Source organism: Podarcis vaucheri, assembly GCF_965113315.1.
Source record: "Podarcis vaucheri genome assembly, chromosome: 4".
NCBI lineage: Eukaryota > Metazoa > Chordata > Lepidosauria > Squamata > Lacertidae > Podarcis > Podarcis vaucheri.
Window position 1 is genome coordinate 81817664 of NC_138762.1, and position 22117 is coordinate 81839780.

Below are 22117 nucleotides of genomic sequence, written 5' to 3' on the forward strand. Positions count from 1 at the left end.
GACAAATATGTACTGATACTCTCCCATCTGAAAGTGGGTCCTATTTTTTTAATTTAGAAACAATTCCCGTGCGCTGCTGTGCTCTCTTTATTTTCTTAACTGAGATCTGATTCAAATGCTATGACTATTGTACTCCTGCATGACAATGACTCTACGGGGTGCCTCTGACATTTGAAACCCCCTCACCACCTGTCTCATCTGGGTTGCATAGAAAGTCTTCATTACAATGCCAGTATTCTTTAATGCATTATCCCGGAGTACAAAGACTCTCCACGAGATCAGGTGACCTACCTCGTGAAATGGCTCTCTTGACACTCATGCAAGCCCTTTCCTCACCAGTATTCTATACGAAGTTACAATATGCACAATCCATTCTGTTACTTGGAGACTTGCCCCAAACAGATTGCACCCAAGTAAAAGGCAACAGCACTTAAATAGGATGCGAATTTTGCCAAGAACATTATGGTAGTATCTACTTACATTTCACGAAGTTGCAATACAGCAGAAGCTGCTGTTAGAAAAACTATTACTAAGCATTCCAGTATCATCACTGGATGTAGATGTGACAATTGCTTAGCGGTCAGGATGTTTGTTTGCTTGTTTACTTGGGGCACCACTTATAGTACATTAAGATCTTCTATATGGCCTTTGCTGCTCATTCTGTGAAGGCTACAGCTTTCAAAAAATGTTGGCTAACTGTGACCTTCTTCTGTAGAAATATACATATATGCTCAGTATAATGTGATACCCATGCAGGAAACCACCATCTGTGCAATAAGAACCTTCAATCAGCAGATAGGACAAGTCCCGGTTAAAACTTTCTGGATCACACACTGTCTCTCTGTCTCTCTATTTTCTCCACCTCTTTACAGAAAGTGTTCAACAGTCAGTGAATGAAATAAAAAGGTTTGCCAAGAACAACAAAAACGGTAACATGCAGTTCCCTCTCTGAGGAAGCAAGCTTGTGGGATTCCACAGTTTTATAGACTTAAGTGATAAACTGTAAGCAAGTTCTGAAAACGCATAGGCAGTGTTGCAAATGCCATCGTGGTGATGTCAGAGAAGCAAATGACATCACCATCACCACCATCTTCATCATAATCTCAGATAAAAGGATGGAGGCAAATGGAATCCTTATTTGTGAAGGAACCCAAGAAAGATGAGCTGTCTAAGAGATTGCCTTAATGTGGTTCCCCCACATTAAAGAAATATTTAATGTATGCTAAAGCAAGGCTTGAATACACACAGAAATAAGCAATGAGAAAATGTAGCTCCAATATTTTTTAAAAGAAACAAAAAAGGGAGTATTTTAAAACACAATCCGCAATTTACCTCATGTTTCTGTGCCATGCTATGAAAAGAAAAAGGAAAAAGGCAAAGTAAAAGAGTGGCATTTAAATCTGTATATTCTGGGTTGCCTTGCCATCAAATTCACCCAACCAAACTTATTAATTATCCATTCAGACTTATAGGAGATGGAGCTCTGAAGGCCGTGGTGGAAGGAGAGGTCATGATGCTCCCATGATTGCATATGATGCTCTCTTAGGATGTGGTAGTGATTGGACCGAGCTCTGCAACCGGGCAATGTTCCATGGCGGTGAGTAATCTAGTAGTTCCTTCAGGTCGGTTCCTTGTAACCATAACAGCAAAATATATACGGCATACAGACCATTATAATTTTTGATTAGGGTCAGTTTGGCTACATTAGGTGACTCACTAATAAATATAGCTCTTTCCACTTACTACATCCATTGAAGTATCTTGCATCTAAAGCACTTGTTGTACTTTCCAACTAGTAATTATTGCAGTAATCTTGTGCTGGTTGGGAAAAGCTTCATTCCTTATTCCCATAAAGGAAGTGGCAATCCTACTATCAAAGAAAAGTTAAGCCACAGGAATTGTGAGGTTTTGTTTTTGTTTTGTTTTTATCTACGAAAGCTTATATGGTCTACCCCTATGTTTCACAACTAGTTCTACAGCAGGGGTGTTTCAAGAAGGAGATGGCAGGTAAAGTAGGCAAAGTTTGTTAAAGGCACTGGCCTTAACAAGCTGTGGTTCCCATAATTCTTTAGGAGAAGTCACAACTGCTAAAGTAGCCTAAGAGTGCTTTAAAGGTATGATGTGATTGTGACATGAAAGACCAATTGTCAGCATGGCAATTGGGCATGTCTTCTTTGGGCTGTTTCCACCTTAGAGTTATTCCCCCCCCCATGACTTTTTAAAATGTTTCTGCCAACCTTTTAAATGTTTCTGCCAACGATCCACATGTGGTGGACGTGTGAAAAGATTAAGATTTTGGGGGGGGAAATATACGATGAATTAAAAAAGATAATGGGGATAACTTTTACTAAAAAACCGGAGGCATTTCTATTAAGTATTTTAGATAAAGAGATCCCAAAAAATCTAAGAGAGGTATTCTTGTATGCAACCGCAGCGGCTCGTATACTTGTGGCCAAGGGATGGAAAGATCACGAGGCTCCAAAAATAATAGATTGGCAAATCAAATTACAGGAATTGGTGGAGACGGCTCAACTGACTAGTAAACTCAGAGGAAATTCAAAGCAAAATTTGCGGGAAAAGGATGGTTATAGAAGATATGTTCAAAAATACAATAATAGTTGTGGGAAAATGATTGCTTGTACATGAGAGCATGAGCAAAGTTCTTATTGTTGCAGGGTGATTTCATAGCTAGAAGCATCCTTGGAGCATGAACAGCGCGTGAACAGCTCGTGCTGTCCTATATGATTGGCTAACGTAGCATGGCCTGATGCTCAAACGGTCTAGTGCGAAGGTCTTTATCTGCTGGCTAGAACAAACTGCTTGGCTTGTATTTTGTATCTTTCTGATTTCACACAATAAAAGCTGTGCTGCATTAGCCCTAGGAGCAGCCATATTTCGGAACCTATCATGGTGTGAGACTGATTTTTCTTTGGATGCCGAGCTGCAACTCGACAAATAGTTTTGACTCCATGCTAGCATTCGAGTGATAAAGGAACTAAAAGGAGGTGGACAACAATTAAGGATTTATTATGTTTTCAGAATGTATTAGAAAAATTATATAGAAAGGTTTATTGTTTGTGTACATTCAAATATAAGATAAAATATATGCAAAGGGACTTGACAGGAAGTCAAAGTTGAATAAAAGATTTTGGAAGATAAAAGGGGAAAAATATTTACTTTCATTATTATCATTTTGTGTGCGGGTGTGGGTGTTGTTGTATGCAATGATTGGGAGGAAATAAGACGGTAAATAACAAATAACAAACTAAATATTGATTTGTGTAATTTTTATTTCTTAATTGTATTTAGTGGTAGTATGGCTGTATTGTTTTTTGTAACATAAAATCATTCAATAATTTTTTTTTAAATAAATAAATGTTTCTGCCAACCTCTTGGTGGTGCCAATTTGTACCAGCGCTCAGAGAACTGAGATTGCTCTTAATATACTGTATATATTATTTCACGGAGAAACTAAAAGGCCATGCAACTGGGTTCTTGTTTGTGCTTTATTTTACAGGTGAGAGTGCAGCAACTGGAACTATTGCTGGCTGTTTGTATGGCTTGCTTTATGGGCTCAGCAAGGTCCCTAAAGGCTTGTACCAGGATCTTGAACAGAGGGAGAAGCTAGAAAACTTGGGAGAGGCTCTCTTCCGACTGTCTTCAGAGGAAAAGTAAAGATGTTTTTGCCATTTCATTTTATTTTTAAAAAGATTATATTATACCCTGCAGCCAAATTCCTAAGAAGCAACTCTAAACAGATTTGTAACAATTCAGGAAAAGAATTGTGTGCCCCTAAGTCTCAGTGAAGTCACACTGTCTTTAACATGATGTTATTTTATTCATTTACTCTGAAGTACTCCCACTACTCCACTGATATGAGTTTCTTGACCCGACCTAAGGGCCAGTCCACACATTACATTTTTGGGTACATCTGAGTTTTTTTAATGGACCCCTAAAAATGTAATGTATGAATGAGACAAGTGTTAGCAAATATAGGGACAGAATCAGCTTGCAGCTAAGTGTACATTGGGTTGCAAATCTATATTTCCATGTAACTCCCAAACTATGCCAATATTGTTGCAGGCAGCATTATAAAATGCTGCGCAGAGGTAGAATAGTAGAATTATACTATTAAATTTATTGTAAGCCACTCCAATAATTTATTTGAAGGAAAGGGTATAGTAAATAAAATAGATTAAGGGTATTTAAATTCTGTCAGTATTCAGTACTTAAGAATGTCTTCTAATATTAATATTAATCATACTACTTTAATTATATCATCTTGGCATTATAATTTGGGGTGGGGATGAAGCAGTCTAAGAACCCATTTTTGTTATAAAATTCTGCATCACATCAAAATGTGACTGCATGTACACATATGCCAATAATATATATGTAAAACTAATGCTGTCTGCACACCTATTTAAGGCAAACTAATTTTATCACCCTTTGAAGGAAGTATGTCTGAGATTCTATATTTTCAGTCCATTTTTATGCACTATTTCCGGTTTCCTCTCAACTCCGTAATATTGATTTTCTGTGATATCACCTAACTGAAAAATCAATTAAATGTATATCCTTTTCCAGAACTGTAGTGCCTAAATATTCTAGGAAGTTATCTGAGATTTAGCAGAACACAAATATATATCATATATTTTATATATATATATATATATATATATATATATATATATATATATGCAATGTAACAAAACAACTCTACAACTACTCCTGGCTTCCTATATATTTTTGTGGTGATTTCCACCCCACCCCCCAAAAAAAAACACCTTTACAAACTTTTTAATGATTTGGGTGGCTAAAATACTTGTAAATAAATTAATCTTATGCCTCTTCATAAGCATCATTCATTATTTTGACATTGTGTGCATTGCATGTTACTGTGTCATTGCTGGAATTCTTGCTTGCAGTTGTCACTAAGTCATTGTTGGTCAAGGTTACAGTGAGTTTCTTGGTGCTGAGAATCTCTTCTACTACGAAATCTAGAAAGTGTTGTTCTAGTGTAGAAAGATGTAGGATATATAGTGGCAGATAAAGAGTTTCAAAGTTAGTGGGTTGGATCCAGACTGAGGCTGCAATCTTACATACATTCAACTTGGAGTAAGTTCCGTTGATTTCAACGTGGTTTTCTTCTGAGTAAATATGGAGATAGTTGGTAGTTGTGGTGTAAGTTAAGAGCATTTAGATTCTGTTAAAATCCATATAGAAAGTTAGTCATGACTAATTTAAGTCCTATTGATTTCCATTGGACTTAAAGTGTGACCAAGGTTGGCACTCAACTAAGTCTTACTCAGAGTAGACCCACTGAAATTAATGGGCCTCACTTAGTCATATTCATTAATTTCAATCGGTCTACCCGGAGTTGACTCTAGTTGAATACTACCTAAACAGTGCAAGTCTTACCATGTCTACTCAGAAGTAAGTCCTATTCAATTGGGCTTACAAGTTCCAGGTGAGTAGGATGGATTGCAGCCTAACCTAGTCTAGATACAACCAAGGCAGCAGATCCTTGTGTAGATTTTTATTCCCTCCGTTGCTCCTGATGTAGATCTTCACTCACCCCTTCTTCCCTGGTGGTAAGACGGATGCCATTTTGTGGTTTGCCTCAGGTGCCAAAATATATTGGGCCGACCCTTTGTGTAATTTTTGACATATACTGCCGTCTTCCACATTAGTTCTTCACTGTGGTCAGGTCCTTCGCTCTCTCCTGAAATTTTAAGGTGTTTTGGGTTTTTTGTTTTGTTTTCTTGCCAGTCAGAGGTTGACTCCCAAATGAAAATACACTGCTGGCCTCTTTCTTCTCCTCCATGTTGAACATACTCTCTTAAACAGTCACCTTGTGAGTTGTAACAGTAACCTTGTAACTATGAATAGTGACTGAGGCAGCCTACAAACAATCTCTGTATAATATGATCCAAATTATGGAGCCGCATTTGCTGTTTTATATTATTACTTTTGTTTCAAACTAGTGCCTTGGGCAGTTTATTTTATTCGCCCCCAATCTATTTTAACTTTCTGAGTAAACCGCTTTGAAGTCTGATTGATTTCTGATATCAGCTTTGTGCCTCAGTCCCCTTTTACATTAAATAGGATGTACAGAGTGTTCCTATGTACTTTTACGAAGAAGTAGCCACCAAAGTTCAGCGCGACTTTCCTTCCTAGTAATCATGCATAGGATTGCATTCCTAACACGTAACTTTAATTCTTTCCATTGAATACCTATTCCTAACTCTTTGTCAGCAGCTATACTTAGTTGCCCTAAGAGTATATGCAATTTGCTTTCATTTGTTGAAGCTGCTAAAGTGAAGAATATAGGTGCTGAAACATACAAACAGGTCATTCATGGCAAGACACTGATTTAATTCTGGCCAGGAAAGGAAAAGGAATTTGCCATATCATTAGCAAATCTCTAATGTGATCTTTGGGTTCTTATGTTACCACAGCAGCATAGGAAAGCGTTTCCTCACCGTTGAGGTAATACTTACGTGGTTCCTATGAACTCACAGGGTGAGTTCTTTGGTTAAGATTGAAATCTTCTGCCTCATGATATCAGAAGACAATTAAATGAGGCACTGGCCCACAATGCTGGTTTCAAGACCTCCTGAATATGCCTTTTGTGTGTGGGTATTGATGAAACAAGGATTTCATATGGGGGAGGGATTGGAGAAATGGGGAACAGACATTTCCCCTTCATTCCCAAAGCTAGATTTATAAATGCATCATAGTCTTTGTTTGAAATAAAACTCTTGATGTATTCTTCCCATCTGAAGACTCCTACAATTTGAAAGGGCAAATTTTTTAAATCGTTGGGTATATTTAATATTCATCCTTGAATTCATACTTCGGTAATGGGAAGAGAATCCAGTGAGTGACATGGCTTAAGATTAACACCACTTCCAATAAATCCACCCCTCGAATCAGTGACGTTATCCATTCTTTCATGTGTGCGTCAGGCATGGCCTCAGCAGAAGCTGCTTTTTATAAATAGTGTTGTATACGTGTGTTGTCTTGCAATGGAGAAAACCCCAAAACACAGTGACATCTAGCCGCTCATCCTTATCCTCATATGCTGCATATTGTTTGTTGTATTCAGTGCTGGCCAACTGTCAAAAGTTTTCATTGCTTTGTTGTCTTTTTTCCCCATTATGACAATGGTAATTATAAGCAGAACCTGTGATGTTGAGCACAACTGTTTCACTCAGATGTTCTTGTGTGCAATGTTTACCTGTGAGAAAAGCTCTGAGGCCTAGATTTTGCCATCTTCATTTACAAGCAGAGGGGTGAGGGGCAGTCTGCCACTTACATGTGATACTGTTCTTCAGGAACATCTATATTTCTGGTAATTGTGAGGTATAAAAAGTCACCATAACATGTGCTGTTAAAATGCAATGTTGTATTTCTGTCTGAAGAACTATCTCTCCAAAAAGCAGTCTTTTGATTCTTGCTGTGAAATCTCTTTCTGCTCCTCGCTCCTTCAAACCTGAGCTGGCATCCCTGTTAATAGGACATGACCATTAAAAGTACCTTTTTAAAAAAACCACAAAGCAACAACAACTCTTCATAAAATGCCACAGCTTGTTGAGAAAGGAAATAAATAAATAAATGGTTGACTCTCTTATAGTGATGTGGATGGCAGAATCTATCTGAATTTAGCAGCTTATGTTGCTTCTCGAAATCAGAAAAGCACCTTCATTGTATGGTCTGGGCATCTTACGTGGTAAGGATGAACTCCTGATCTGCTGGAATCAAAGCTGGCATTTGCCCTTGCATTCACCAGTGCCAGGATTTCATCCCAAGGCGATTTGTTGTCTTGCTTTTGCTTGTATATGAAGAGGTATAAAAACTTAATACTGTCCTGGTATGCAGACTGAATCCCATTCACATACTACTTTATTATTACGTGAATTAACCTTCCAAGTTTTTTTATGGTGCTAGAAAGTTGAAACCTCTGGTGCATTTCCCCCCCTCCGGGCTATTGTCTATTACTGTTGACTTCACCATGTAGCTTTCACACTGAGTTCACTATTTTATTTAGTAACTGATCCTCACCAGTTAATGCATTTCCTAAATCCTCAGCTGCCTGTAGGCCTAATTCTTCAAACAGAAGTAGGCTTATAACCATGCCAGACTTCTATCTCTACCCATGTTAATAAATGAAAGGATAGAGAGGTCAATTGATATTGTGTTGGATATCATGGCATACAATGCTTTTATCTCTGGCTTTCCTGGTTTCCCTAGGATTCAGAAAAGGGATTTTAAGAGAACATTTCCCAGCATAATTGATGGGAAAGCAGATCAGATTTTCGCTTAGGACTAGATGGATTTTATTACACAGTGGAATGCTGCAAGCTTTCAAACTTTGCTAGCTCCCTGTAGAGAGAGAGCAGGCCAGGCTCCAAAGGGTTCTGTGCATTAAAAAGTAGGATTTGGACTTGCATTTCTCAAACAGTATCTTCATCACATCCTACTCTCAGATGACAAACTGCATTAGAAATTGACGGTTTCAATAGAAATTTCTAGTATGGCATGAGAGTCGGTTGAAATAAAATAAGTTTTTTTGTTTTGTTTTTTAAACCCCACTGAATGAATGAACTATGTAATCTTTTGCTAGTATCCTGCTCCTCTCTGTTTTCTGCCCCTTTCAGAAATGCACAGGATTTTTTAAAAAATACAGACAGAACCTCACACTACATAGTGTCATGCTCTAGACATGACACATAGTCATATTTTGTTTTCTGGTACTTCAGCTGCATGTTAAGCCACTATGTCATTATTTGGGATGTGCCTGTGTTTCAAAGAATTTAAAAAAACACTCTGTGCTAATACTATGTATGCTTACTGTTCATAATCCTGGACAGGTATCAGCAATCATCTGTTAATAATAGTCATGGCTAAGACAACTGTTGTATATCATCTTCTGCACTGGATAAATGTGCCTGGCACATTAAGAGGAGTGCCGATGTAATTTTACTTCTAAAATTAATGCTAATTTTTTTATTATGCTATATTGTGGTTTTTCACTTTAAAAAAAAACCTGTTGGTTTTATCTATATATTGATACATTTTATTATGTCTACCTGTTTTTAAGTTTACTTTTCTTGGTAATATGAGTATTTTATAGTGTGTGTGTTTTTTAAGGAGGAGGACTGTAGTTCAGTGATAGAGCACCTGTATTTCATGCAGAAGGTCTCAAGGTCAATCTCTGGCAACGCCAGATAGGGCTGAGAGACAACCTTGCCTAAAATTCTGAACAGCCGTTTCCTGTCAGTGTTGACAGTCCTGAGCTAGATGGACTTATTGCCTGACACAGGCAGGTTCCTGTGTAAAAATAAAAAAATAAAGCGGCATATAATCTTGTTTAAACACATTAAAACCAGTAAGAAAGTAAAAGCAATGTTGATGACTTTCCCTGGACAAAAACAACAACATTCGTTTTCTTTTATGCAGCAGAAGTAAAGGTACAAAGCTGGGCAGTGATAAGGTGCTGGTTGACCCCATAGTGCTGAAGAAGAAGCTCAGTAAGATGTCCACAGAACTAGGTGCATTTGCTGTCCTCAGCAGCCTTCTACTTTACCTCACAGACCTCCTATCCAGCCGACCCCAGGTCGAGAGCAAGAAGGCCAAGTGGCTGGAAGGGATAGAGAACAAGGTGAACTCGAGGCGCGAATGCCATAGCGCACATGGCGGCATTCGTCCCACCAAATTCCAGCTTCTGCAATCGAGGTTCATGAACAACAACCGCGAGGCCTACAGGAAAAGGTCGAGAGAGGTTGGCAAGCTGGTCGTTAAAGAAAAGCAGAACAGAAACGGGCTAAACCCCATTGCAAGCAAGCTGGACAAAAGCTCCTCAAAGGAAGGAGAAAGCCCAGAGATAACACCCCACGATAAAGTCAAATGGGTCTGCTCAACCGGGAAAAATACTGTGAAGAATATCCTGAAGAAATTCTTAGTTGCTGAGGAAAAAGAAACTAAAGAAAGAGAAAAGCAGGTGGCTCCAAAAAAGAAGACACCAAACGATAACCTGCCCAAGATAATCAACAAAAACTCTGTCTTGTCCAAACTGAAAGAAAAGTTTGAACAAAGCAGTAATATCTGTTCAGCCATTGAGGTGAAATCTTTGCTGCCGTGCAAAGGCGAGAGAAAGAGCAAAAAGGGCCCAGAGAGAAAAAAGATTTGCAAACCTGAAATAAGAGTGCTTGAAAGGAAACTGAGGACAACCACAATTGTCAATAGCCCTCAGCCTCAACAGCTGGTATGCACAACTATTCCTACACCTAAATTCTGTGTTGCTACTGAAATTAGTCACCCTTGGAGTTGGGCTACAAATGCCAAGTCCGCCACTCAGCCTTCTGAAGTGGGGAGACCAAAAGACACCCAGAAAGCACCTGGCATTGGGTCTCATGACAACAGGATACCAGAAAGCATGGCACATAAAGGGCAACTAGGAGGACAGTTGCAAAACAAGCATCATGAAATGCCTAAGGTGGTGGCTGACAAAAAGGACATTGTCGAGAGTAATGTAACTCCTACAAGCCCAGGTTCTAATCAAGACAGTGTTCTTCCTTCACGTGAAAATGTGTCCCTTGTTGATTGCATACCTCCTTTATCTAAGGACAGCTTAGATCACAAAGAGAACACCATACCGCCTGTGGATGATACCTTTTCCAGGTCCAGAGACAAAAATGCAGCAAAAATCATGAGCAGAGAAAACATACCTACTAACGACCTCTCTTCTAATCCAGCTGAAGGAGTTCATGTACATAGTCACCAGGAAATGAAAGGGGATGGGATTCCTGGCATACCAGAAGGCATGTTCAGGCCAAAGGAGACAGAAATAGAATTAGCAGAGCCTATAAAAGATCCCCCATTCACCAGCCAAAAATGTTTCTCTGAAAAGAAAGTGTTGGAAAATATTCCACCATTTCTCTCTCCTGTAGCTCAGGCATCTTGTAACAGAGAGCCTCCAATAAAGGACCAGCAATCAAGTGTTGAACCTGCAGCTGTTCACAAAATGCCTCCGCTTAAGCCAAGTCAAGATAACGTACAAAGTTTGGGGAGCACGTTTTCTGACACGGTTCAGAACAAAGAAAAGCTGCCTGATAAGGAGGAACTGTTTCCTAGCCTTAACAAAAGCGACCATGCAGGTAAAGCAAAAAAGGGAGTGCTACAGCCATCGAGAAGCCAAGGTGAGCCATCTGATCAACAGGCAGAAAGGGAGCATTTGCCCAAGGAGCCACAATCACATCCAAAGCTGAGCCAACAAAATAACCCTAGCTCAAACATATCAAAACAGACTATAGATCAACCACACCAAACTCCTACTTCAAATAGGAGCCAGAAAGACAACAACGATTTAAAAGGAAATGATTTTGAAAAAGAGCTTTGCCCTTTGGCTGGCGATTTAGATAAATCCAGCTGTGTTAGAGCAGCAGAGAATACTAGCAAAGCTGAACTGCGCTCAGATAATGAAAAGACAAATTCTGAAAACAAGAGCAAAAAGGGAAAGAGTAGCTTGAGCCATTTGGATACCTCTCAGAGGCTGCCGGAAGAATTCGTCAGCCACGAAACTGGCAATCTGGAAAAGAATCCTGCACCTCCTTCTCAAAAATCTCACTCATCCTCACTGACCCACTCAGCAAATCCAGAAGGCGATACTCCAGAAGTCGACAGACCTTCGTGCAGTGTCAGAAACCTCCAAACCCCAACATCAAATGCAGTGAAAAAGAAAGAGAGCTGTATTGTAAGAGATAATGCAGCCAGTCCTAATTCTGAGAAACACCACTTCCCTTCTCCAGCTGAATTGCTGAAGCCCAAGGGGGCACCTGGGCAAGACAACAAACCAACAACAAGCAATTTGTGCAATGATTTAATTAAGAGTGAAAACAATGCTGTAGAAGTTGAGGGTATGAGTCCCCAGACCAGGAAGTATCAACCAGCCTCAACAAAGGAGACTAGAAAGCGTGAAATTAGTCCTGTAGGGGAGGCAAGCCCCGCGCACAATGTGGAGAAGCAGCAGGTGCCCTTGGGAAACAACACTGGGAAGCAGGAAAGCATGAAAGTGATGGCAGAAGTAAAGCCTGAGAAAAGCGGATTTCCCTCCCCAAATGAAACAGCGAAGCAGGGGAACGGTGAAGGAGGAGAAAGAAATCTACTGAAAGAAGTACAATGTCTAATTCCATCATCTGTTGACAGAAAGGAGCAAGATGACAAGGTAACAGAAGAGAAAAACTCTACAGTGGGAGGTAAGAAATTGGTGCGTAACTCCAATATGCCCCAGAAATTAATAAAAAGTGACCTTGCAGAGGGTGGTGGTGAAAGAGCAGGGTCACAGCAGCTGACCCCACCAAAGCATAAACCTAGCAGGCCGGGAGTGTTACATTCCCCAGATAACTCAAAATGTCAAACGCCATCAAGAGATCCAGAAAAAGGTGGAACTGTTGCATCAAAAGATGAAAACGCTGCAAAACACCAGCTCTCCACACTCAAAGAACCAGTGAAATGTGATGATAATGCTAACCAAAGAAATGCCCAGGATAGCCTTAAGACTAAGAGTGACAAAATACCATTATCTGGCAAGAAAGTGAAACCTGAAAGCAAATCGGGGAAGACAAAAGAGAACACTAGTAATTCTGGGCAAAACCAGTTACCTTTGGAAAATGAACTTCCAAAGAGTAAAAAGGCTGAGCCAATGGCACCTGCAGCAGAGAAGTCACAGAAACCATCTTTAGGTGACTCTAGAAATGGACTTCCAAAGAGCAAAGAGACTACTGTAAGCAAATTGGGGAAAACAAAAGAGAACGCTAGTAATTCTGGGCAAAACCAGTTACCTTTGGAAAATGAAGTTCCAAAGAATAAAAAGGTCCAGCCAATGAAACCTGGAGCAGAGAAGTCACAGAAACCATCTTTAGATGACTCCAGAAATGAACTTCCAAAGAGTAAAGAGACTACTGTAAGGGAGAGAGGTACTTTGCGCAACCATAAGGAACATCAGATACCAGCACCAAATGAATCAAAGACTGAGCCAGTAAATCTTGCAGCAGGGGAGCCGCAGAAACCATCCTTGAATGACTCTAGAAACCATGAGGATATTGCTAAGAATGAAAAACAGGCTTCATGGAATTCTAAGAACCAGCAGCTACCCTTATCAGATGTGAAACAGGAGAGCCATCAATATAGCGTCACAGCAGGGAAACAGCAGCAGCAACCACAACCACCAAAGGATTATGTCAAACCTAAATCTAGTATAAGAGATGGAAAGCATACGCATCATAAATCTGAGAAGTATCGTCTTCCTGCCTCAGATGAACTGGGAGTGCATGAAAAGTACGCTAGTGAAAGGAAGGGTTCCTTGGTTCCACTTTCAAGTCACGATAGGACCATGCAAAAGAAGAAAACACTATGTGAGACTGATACTGGTCCCAAATTGGGCTCACCGAACAAGACATGTCCTGCAGAACAGAGAAAACCACAGTGTAGTCCTCCTGGCAAGTACCAAACTCTGTCAGCAAATGTGCTATCAGAGCAAGGAAGTGGGGAATCTCAAAAGCTCGGGGCTGATGCAATAAGTCAGAAAGCTAGATCACTAGCCTTGGAAAAATACATAGCAGAAAGCTACAGTGAAGAACTAGTACCTTTGTCTATTAAACCAATGGTTGTTCGTGTGATTGATACAATTAAGCTTGATAACTAAATGCAGCTCAAATGACTGGAATATAGACCTGAATTTTTCATCCTCTGGCCACTGTTTCACTTCAGAGCTTTAAATGATGGCATTGAAATCACACTGAGTTGGCTGTCCATTGGTCAGTTTTGGATTTTAGCAGTCATTAAAATTGGTGTCACCTGGAACCTCAAGTATATTACATGTCAACCCAGAATAATCAGATTCGCGTATGGTAACTCTTAGATGTAATAACTATGGGAACAAAGAATAAAGTGGCCTCATGCCACCATAACACTTATTTATGCTAGAAATAAACAGATAAGCAGCACAGGAGGCGAAGACTAGACTAGAACCTTTCTTCCTGATATGCTTAACAGAGGAAAGTTTACTAAAACTGTGCCCCTCACCTGGGAGATGGAAGTGATTGTGTTTACCCTGCCTCCTCAATATGCTGCCTCCTGTTTCTGCTGTATGGGAACCCTCAGCCAAAATTAAGCACTTTTAATGGGAGAGACTTAAACAGTAAAAACAACAAAGAAGTATTGTGGCACCTTAAACAGCAACCAGTTTATTGAGGCATTTCCATGAAAGCCACAACTTCTTTCTGTTGCTCCAGAGGGCAGGATGACAACAAATGGGTGGAAATAGCAAGGAAGCAGATTAGAAGACACTTCGTAACAATAAGCTGTCTGACTGGCGTGGGCTGCCTTGGGAGATGCTTTCCTTCAATGAAGGGGTTGGGTTTTTTGTTGTGATTTTGCGAGGGTATATTACAAGGCAAAACTATAAAACTACAGAAGAAACACAAAACAGAATACAGAGTGAATGCAGGAAGGAGACAATGTTACACCATAAACAAGCATCCTTAGATAAGGTGGAGCTGACAAAGTAGTAATTATAATTGTTATTCTTTGTAAAATATTTCAGTGGAGGTTTTTCAACAGAGGCTGAATCTGTCAAGGTTGCAGCAGTTCGTTGGGAACCTGTGGATATTGCCAGACTACAAATCACCCCAGACCACTGGCCATGCTGCGAGAAGCAAAGTTACAGGGAACAAGGCAGAGGGCCTTCTCGGTAGTGGCACCCACCCTGTGGAACGCCCTCCCATCAGATGTCAAGGAAATAAACAACTATCTGACTTTTAGAAGACATCTGAAGGCAGCCCTGTTTATTTTTAGTATTTTGTTGAAAGCCGCCCAGAGTGGCTGGGGAAACCCAGCCAGATGGGCAGGAAACAAACAAACAAACAAATGTTATAATTATTATAATTATAGGGTTCATGTCCAATACTACCTGGAGGGCCACATGTCATGGTTGCATTGTAGGTTCTGCCCTCAGCAGGGGATTAGACAAGACTGAGCAGGAGATTAGACCTCTAAGATCCTTTTCCAACTCTGAAATTGTATGATTCTATAATAAAAGGTGCCAGACTTTAAGGTTTCACAAGTCTTTGCCAGATAGCTTTCTGGGATTAATCATGATGGATGACAGCTTAGAAGATCTGTCCTTAGGACTTCGCTTTCTTTTCTCCCAGTCTCTCACTTTTTGTGAGAGGCAGCTGGCATCTTACTCTTGGAAACAGGACGGTGGGTCAGACAGGTCTTGGGTGCGAAACCAGTGGGGCATAAAAAGTGCTTAACTTCAGCTGCATCATACCCAAAGTGTGTTTCTCTGCTAAAGGCTGAGGTCAGTGTATAACTAACTAAAGTGACCCTTTTGAGAGTGCACTTTCTCATTCTAATTGCTCATTACTCATTCTAATATAATGCTGTTTATTAGTGCTCCTGGAAGGCTTTTGACATTGCAGGGTATTCAGCCACTGAAATCATGCCTGTATATACATTTTTGTGTGTGTTTTAATTGTTTTCCAAAAAAAAAAAAGGTGAAAACAGTGATGCGTAATAGTGTGCATAAATAAGACAAGCATATAAAGATAGAAGAGGCCTGTAAGAAGGTCTTAACAATGCTACAAAATGTAATAAACCGCAAGTCATTTTTGAGTATTGTAATTAAAGGCTCTTTGTGACAATTAAATTACGAATACATCTGCTCTACAGGATGATACAGTAAAATCCTGAATGAAATATATTTTATCACGGGGAAAATATTGATCGAATCTCTTGCAGAGGTAATTTGGTATCTTCCATTTTGTTCAATGCATTCAGATTCCTGTATAGCTTTATCTTTCAACGTTTATTACATTCCTCATTGTGATCAACTTATTAATAAAGATTTGGAATGTTGTAAGCATGCTAGATCCTAGCACTGCCTGGAATATGCAGAAAAGGCACTGCAGAAAATGATGAAAGTCATTATTGTGAAATCTGGAACAAGAAAAATCGCCTGAATCCACTGCCTAAAATCATGGGACAGAATAAAGGATCATCTTCTTGGTCTCCCTTCTTCCAACTTCTTTGTCCACAAAGGGAGAGTGTCTTGTTTAGGAGCAGAAATAGGCCCACTTTTCCTGAGGCACTTCTGTAATGTGAACATACCAGAAGGATAAAAATCCAAGACAGGATCCAGGTGTCACATTAAGGTCAAGACTTACAGCAACAGAATTCTGGTCTACAAAATGAAACTTGATACTACATAATAAGCAACCAGGATCTCTGAACTGTCTTAAAAGAAGGTGACTTTCACAATTCAAAAAGCAAACACCTGTAACCCCTGTCCAAAAAAATACATTTTGTCAAGTTCTGGAAGGTTCTGTTTGCTTTTATCTTTTCAGATATTAGTTATTGTCAGATATCACAATATCTCTTAGAGCAGAAATATACTGCACTGATTTCAGTTAAATTTGCTTCCAGGTAATAAGTCTAAGGCTGCAGTGGACTTCTCTGCCTGCCTAGAAGGAAATAAAACTCTGTGGAACTTTCACCCTAGTAAATAAGTTGAGTGCTGGAGGGAGACTCACAGATTGCTTATTGGCAGTCTGTGGGGCAAAACTAGATGTGATGTTAGTCATATGTTTAAACAAGTATCATAAACAGTTACAGATAGGTAGCCGTGTTGGTCTGCCATAGTCAAAATAAAAAAATTCCTTCCAGTAGCACCTTAAAGACCAACTAAGTTAGTTCTTGGTATGAGCTTTCGTGGGGGACGCGGGTGGCGCTGTGGGCTAAAGCCTCAGCGCCTAGGGCTTGCCGATCGAAAGGTCGGCGGTTCGAATCCCCGCGGCGGGGTGCGCTCCCGTTGCTCGGTCCCAGCGCCTGCCCACCTAGCAGTTCGAAAGCACCCCCGGGGGCAAGTAGATAAATAGGTACCGCTTACCAGCGGGAAGGTAAACGGCGTTCCGTGTGCGGCTCTGGCTCGCCAGAGCAGCGTTGTCACGCTGGCCACGTGACCCGGAAGTGTCTTCGGACAGCGCTGGCCCCCGGCCAATAGATGTGAGATGGGCGCACAAACCCCAGAGTCTGTCAAGACTGGCCCGTTCGGGCAGGGGTACCTTTACCTTTACCTTTATGAGCTTTCGTGTGCATGCACACTTCAGATACACTCGTGTGTGTGTATCTGAAGAAGTGTGCATGCACACGAAAGCTCATACCAAGAACTAACTTAGTTGGTCTTTAAGGTGCTACTGGAAGGAATTTTTTTATTTTAAGTATCATAAAGTTAACCAGTACTATTTTTCTAGAAAGAGAGGTGCCGGAACTCACCATGAATGTCTTCCTTGTTCTCTCATCACGTCAACTGCACCCACCTGAAAGGTGCTGGAACTGAGTTCCTGTAAGTTCTGAAAAAAAGCCCTGTAGTTAACCACGTTACTTTTACTTTGGGACGGGGGAAACAGGGGCACCGATCCACAATATGCATGCAATTCGGGGGGGGCAGGTTGATAGTTTTCTGCTGAACATTGATCCCTTCTGTCTGCTTTCTGCACCCCCCCCCCAAAAAAAAGGTGCTGATTACTGTAAACTACACCTTTGAGATCAAATAGCAGTAAACTGTTTTAGGGGCTGTTTTAGTAAACTGTTTTCAGGATTGGAGTCTTACAAAATAAAATAAAAGTGGCCAGGTCATTAAATATGTGATTAATGTTCCTTTTAGTTTGGTCCTGAAGCATTTACTACTGATAATATAATGCAACGTTTGTGTACCAATATTCTTTTGCTACCTCTCAGGTAAATGTCCTCTGGGAATTCTTAGGACTTTGCTATGATGGTTATTTGTATGAATTATTTGGAATTGCTAGTTGAATATAAGACTTAGGGCTCATTCCATTACACTTGGATGTTACTGAAAATGTTTCTAGGTGGCAATGCAAATTTTTTCAGCTATCTGAAAACATGGGGTGGAGCAATGATCTTTGAACCAGTCTTCAGGAAACTGCTATGGACGGTCTTTGAGAAACCAACTGGAGACAACCACATACTGTAATTTATTTTGTAACTGCTATGTCAAAGTAGGTACTTATGTTTAGATACTGTTTTTCAACACTGATAAGCAGGAAATGGACTTCTTTCTGTTGATGTAGAATCTCTGCACGACTACAATCTCAACTGGAAGTATTTCTGAAGAACACGACAGTAAGCTCAAAGCAGATACTATTGTGGATATGACAGCAAGTTTTGTATGAACTATGTTATAAATCTGGACTCGTGTAATATATTTAATTGTAAGTCTTTTGCACAACTTGTTTGTGTAGTTTGGAATGAGACTATTACATGTGTCAGACTTTATAATTTGTCTTGAAACACAAATATTTCTTATTTTATTGTATTATATAGTGTATGCTTGTTGTTGTTTTTAAAAAAAGAATCCCCTTTTATATGGTACTGTAATGATTTCTCTTTGTATGTGGTTTTCTTTAATAGGAATTTATTTATTTATTCTGAAGTTTATTTCATAGCCATCCAGGCCTAGGTAACAATGGGTTCTGGTGGGAATCACATCTGAACTTTTTTTTTTTAATGCCGTGACACAGTCCACCATTTTGCAGATCATCACAATAAACCACCTCAGGGAGGGCCCCATGGTGTTATGTGATGTTTCAGATGTTTTTCATGAATGGCAGGTGCATGAGTGCAAAGAGATTGGGGAGGCAGGGTTCACAACAAGCTTCACAAAGGTGTACCCTTAGACAGCCACAAGGTACAGCAAATAAATAAGTAAAATAATTTATTTATATGAAAGAGTACCGGTAATTCTTAAATTTTGCCACCTTTTTATACTATAAATAAGGATATAAAAGGGGATGTGGGTGGCACTGTGGTCTAAACCACAGCGAATCCCCACAACGGGGTGAGCTCCTGTTGTTCGGTCCCTGCTGCTGCCAACCTAGCAGTTCAAAAGCACGTCAAAGTGCACATAGATATAGATACCGCTCCGGCGGGAAGGTAAATGGTATTTCTGTGCGCTGCTCTGGTTCGCCAGAAGCGACTTAGTCATGCTGGCCACATGACCTGGAAGCTGTCTGCGGACAAACGCTGGCTCCCTCGGCGTATAGAGCGAGATGCGCGCCACAACCCCAGAATCGTCCGAGACTGGACTTAACGGTCAGGGGTCTCTTTACCTTTAAGGATATAAAAATTCATTACTGGATCAGACCAAGATCTATGCAGTCTTTACCAGAGTTCAGCATTTTTGCCAATGGTGTATCCAACCAAATGAAATCTGCGAAGTCTTTTATTAGCTTGTTGTTGTTATTGTTCAAAATGTTGGGACAGCCACTGTTAAAAGGTGAAAAAGGTGGTCAGATTCACCCTTGATCAAAGACTGAAAGAGCAGTTACATATATTACAGCTCTTGGACAGACAAGACAGGAATACAGAAGACATGACAGAGCACACGTTGTTCCCTGGTACATTAAGTAAGGCGTCAGTTTTACATTTTTTTTCAAAGTCAGAGGATTAGCAGGTCTTCCTGGCATCAGAAAAACATTCCCCTCCCCTGGCCTACACATCTCATAAACACGGGCTTAATTTAAAACAGGGCTCACTGGGACAGTAGCCTTAGGATCTAGGTCCAATGCCAAGCGGCAAAGCCTCAATATATGAAGCCACGATATTGATCCACTGGATTATCTAGAGATAAAGTTATTTCCTAAGTTTGGTATTTCTTAAAAAATGGACAGAGGTTCTGCGCCTTGGGTATTTAAGGCGGGAGTATAGCTCATCTGTTGTACACACTATTGTTGCCAACAGTTAAAATGAGCTTTGCTAGAAGGTATGTATGCCAAAGGGATAAATCCCTTTTATTTGTGGTTAAAGAAGATGATCTGTGTTGACAACCTTGCTGCCATTATTGTGAAGGATAAAGAAGCGTAACAATCCCAAGTCCTCTGAAAATATTTCTCTCCTCTCTCTTTCCCACCACTCCACAATTTTAGCTGTAATATATCAATATGCGGAGCTTTCTGCCTCGTTGTGCGTCTTGGTTTGTTTGTTTTTGGCACACAGATTTGCCGTTCCTCATTAAAATATTGATAGAATCATAGAATTGTAGCATTGGAAGTGACCCTGAGGATCATCTACTCCAACTCCCCACAATGCACGGATCTCGACTAAAGCATCCATGACAGACGGCCATCCAACCTCTGCTTAAAAACCTCAAATGAAGGACAGTCCACAACCACCTGAGGAAATCTGTTCCACTGTATTCGTTCCACTGATAGCTGTACTCGTCATGACTTGGTTTAAGTCTCTTTTAAAGGTATTCACTACATCTTGTAATATATACCCATAGCGCTGGTTGTTGGTTCCTACTCAGGGGAATGTTATATACCGGTATTCTCCATCTTGCCATAGCTAGAACTACACTATAGTAGAATACAACAATTGCTTAGTTTCAAAGCTCACCAGTGTCAGACCTCAAAATCTGTTTCATACTCCAGCATTTATACTGCCAATTCTCCCACCACCCCTGCCCACCTCCCCACAGGCTGGGAGTGCCACATGTACAGGGTGCCTTCCTAACCCTATAGAATAACCACAGCCATAGATCAGGATGGGGGGGGGAGATAGAGGGAGACCTGTGCTCTGAGTTCAGCACCTCTCAGCTAATTTTATTCAGCTGCAACTCTCTACACCAGGGATAGCAAGTTGCCTGGAAGTGACTCTAGCAAAATAAGCTGACATAAAAGGACTAGACCGTGCAGGAGACAGCAAACTTTTTCAGCAGGGGGCTGGTCCACTGTCACTCAGACCTTGTGGGGGGGCAGACTATATTGGGGGGGGGGGGATGAACGAATTCCTGTGTCCCACAAATAACCCAGAGATGCATTTTAAATAAAAGGAGACATTCTACACATGTAAAAACACGCTGATTCGCAGACCGTCCGCAGGCTGGATTTAGAAGGTGATTGGGCCTTAGTTTGCCTACCCATGGACTAGTCACTAGACAGCGTCTCATATTTATCCTTTTTTAAAAAATGCAAATGTACAATATGGGACAAGATGCTCTTTGTTAAATACACAACACAAACAAATATGCATTGTATAAGGCTCCTCTCCCTGGATCCCAGTGTTATAGGAATTTATTTTTTAAAAGATAAAATCTGATTTACTGGCTATTAGGGATGGGAGCAGATTCAGTTCCCCAGGTTCCTTATTTCTTTCCAAACAGCAGACTGCAGGTGAGGCATAGGCCTTTTAAAACAGGCTGCATTTAGCAAATGACCCTGGCAGATGTGGGCCAGTGCAGCGGGCACGGCAAATGGATGTGACTCTTACCTTTGTAGTACTGATGACATTCCAGCCATGGAAAGACAGAAGTTGGCTGACTCTCTCTCTCTCTTCCTCTGTCTCCATCCAGGCATGCATGAGGCATTGTAACAATTCAAGGACACATTCCATCCAGGCAAAAATATTCAAGTAGAGTACACAGGTCTCAAAACAAGAAGAGGGAGCTAGACTGCTCCTTCTCAGGAAGGGCTTCCTCTGAATTAGCCTTCCATTTTAGGAAGGCCTTCAACTTTTGCCTTTCGATTTTTATTGCAGCTGTTTTATTGTTGTTGTTTTACTCCAAGACTGATTTTACTCGCTGCCTGTAACTCCTGCTGTTGGTTTTAATGTTTCTCGTTGTTTTGAAGCAAATATTTAATGTAGTTTGTTTGGGGATTTTTAACTTATTTTTGTTCATCGTTCTTGCGGTTGCATTTTATGCATCCTGGTTAGGAGATTTGAACTGTCGAGAAAAGCGGGGTGTTAATGTGTTAAGCAATAAATAATTATAATAAATGCACAAGTTTTGTTGCACAGTTCCAGGATTTGAAGAACTGCTAAAGCATTGACCTAAGGGAAAGTGTTGTTGTTTTTCTGTTCTAGTTTTCTGAAAGAATTAAAGTGCTCAAATTGTAAGTGAAGATAACTAAACTAATTTATGTATATTGTAGTCAAATTTCTCTGTAAAGGTTTTCCTAACAAATGTTTCATTAAAAACTCATTTTCTAGAGCCATTTCAATCGGGGTTTAGCCCTGATTTTGGCAATTAAAC

General features: G+C 40.3%; 1 protein-coding gene across 5 annotated transcripts in view; it reads left to right on the forward strand.

Annotated features, from left to right (window-relative positions):
* ADPRHL1 (ADP-ribosylhydrolase like 1) overlaps positions 1–18653 on the forward strand; it is a 36921-nt gene extending 18268 nt beyond the window's left edge. For 2 of the 5 annotated variants that reach the window (XM_082218539.1, XM_082218541.1), the window contains 3 exons: positions 1465–1597; positions 3518–3671; positions 9466–16386. In XM_082218539.1, coding sequence (XP_082074665.1) covers positions 1465–1597; positions 3518–3671; positions 9466–13708 — 4530 coding nt within the window. In that variant the 3' untranslated portion in view covers positions 13709–16386. Of the gene's footprint in view, positions 1–1464; positions 1598–3517; positions 4447–9465; positions 16387–17318 lie in introns of those variants that run through there. The other 3 variants (XM_082218540.1, XM_082218542.1, XM_082218543.1) reach the window with 3 other exon arrangements.
* Positions 18654–22117: the final 3464 nt, after the last annotated feature.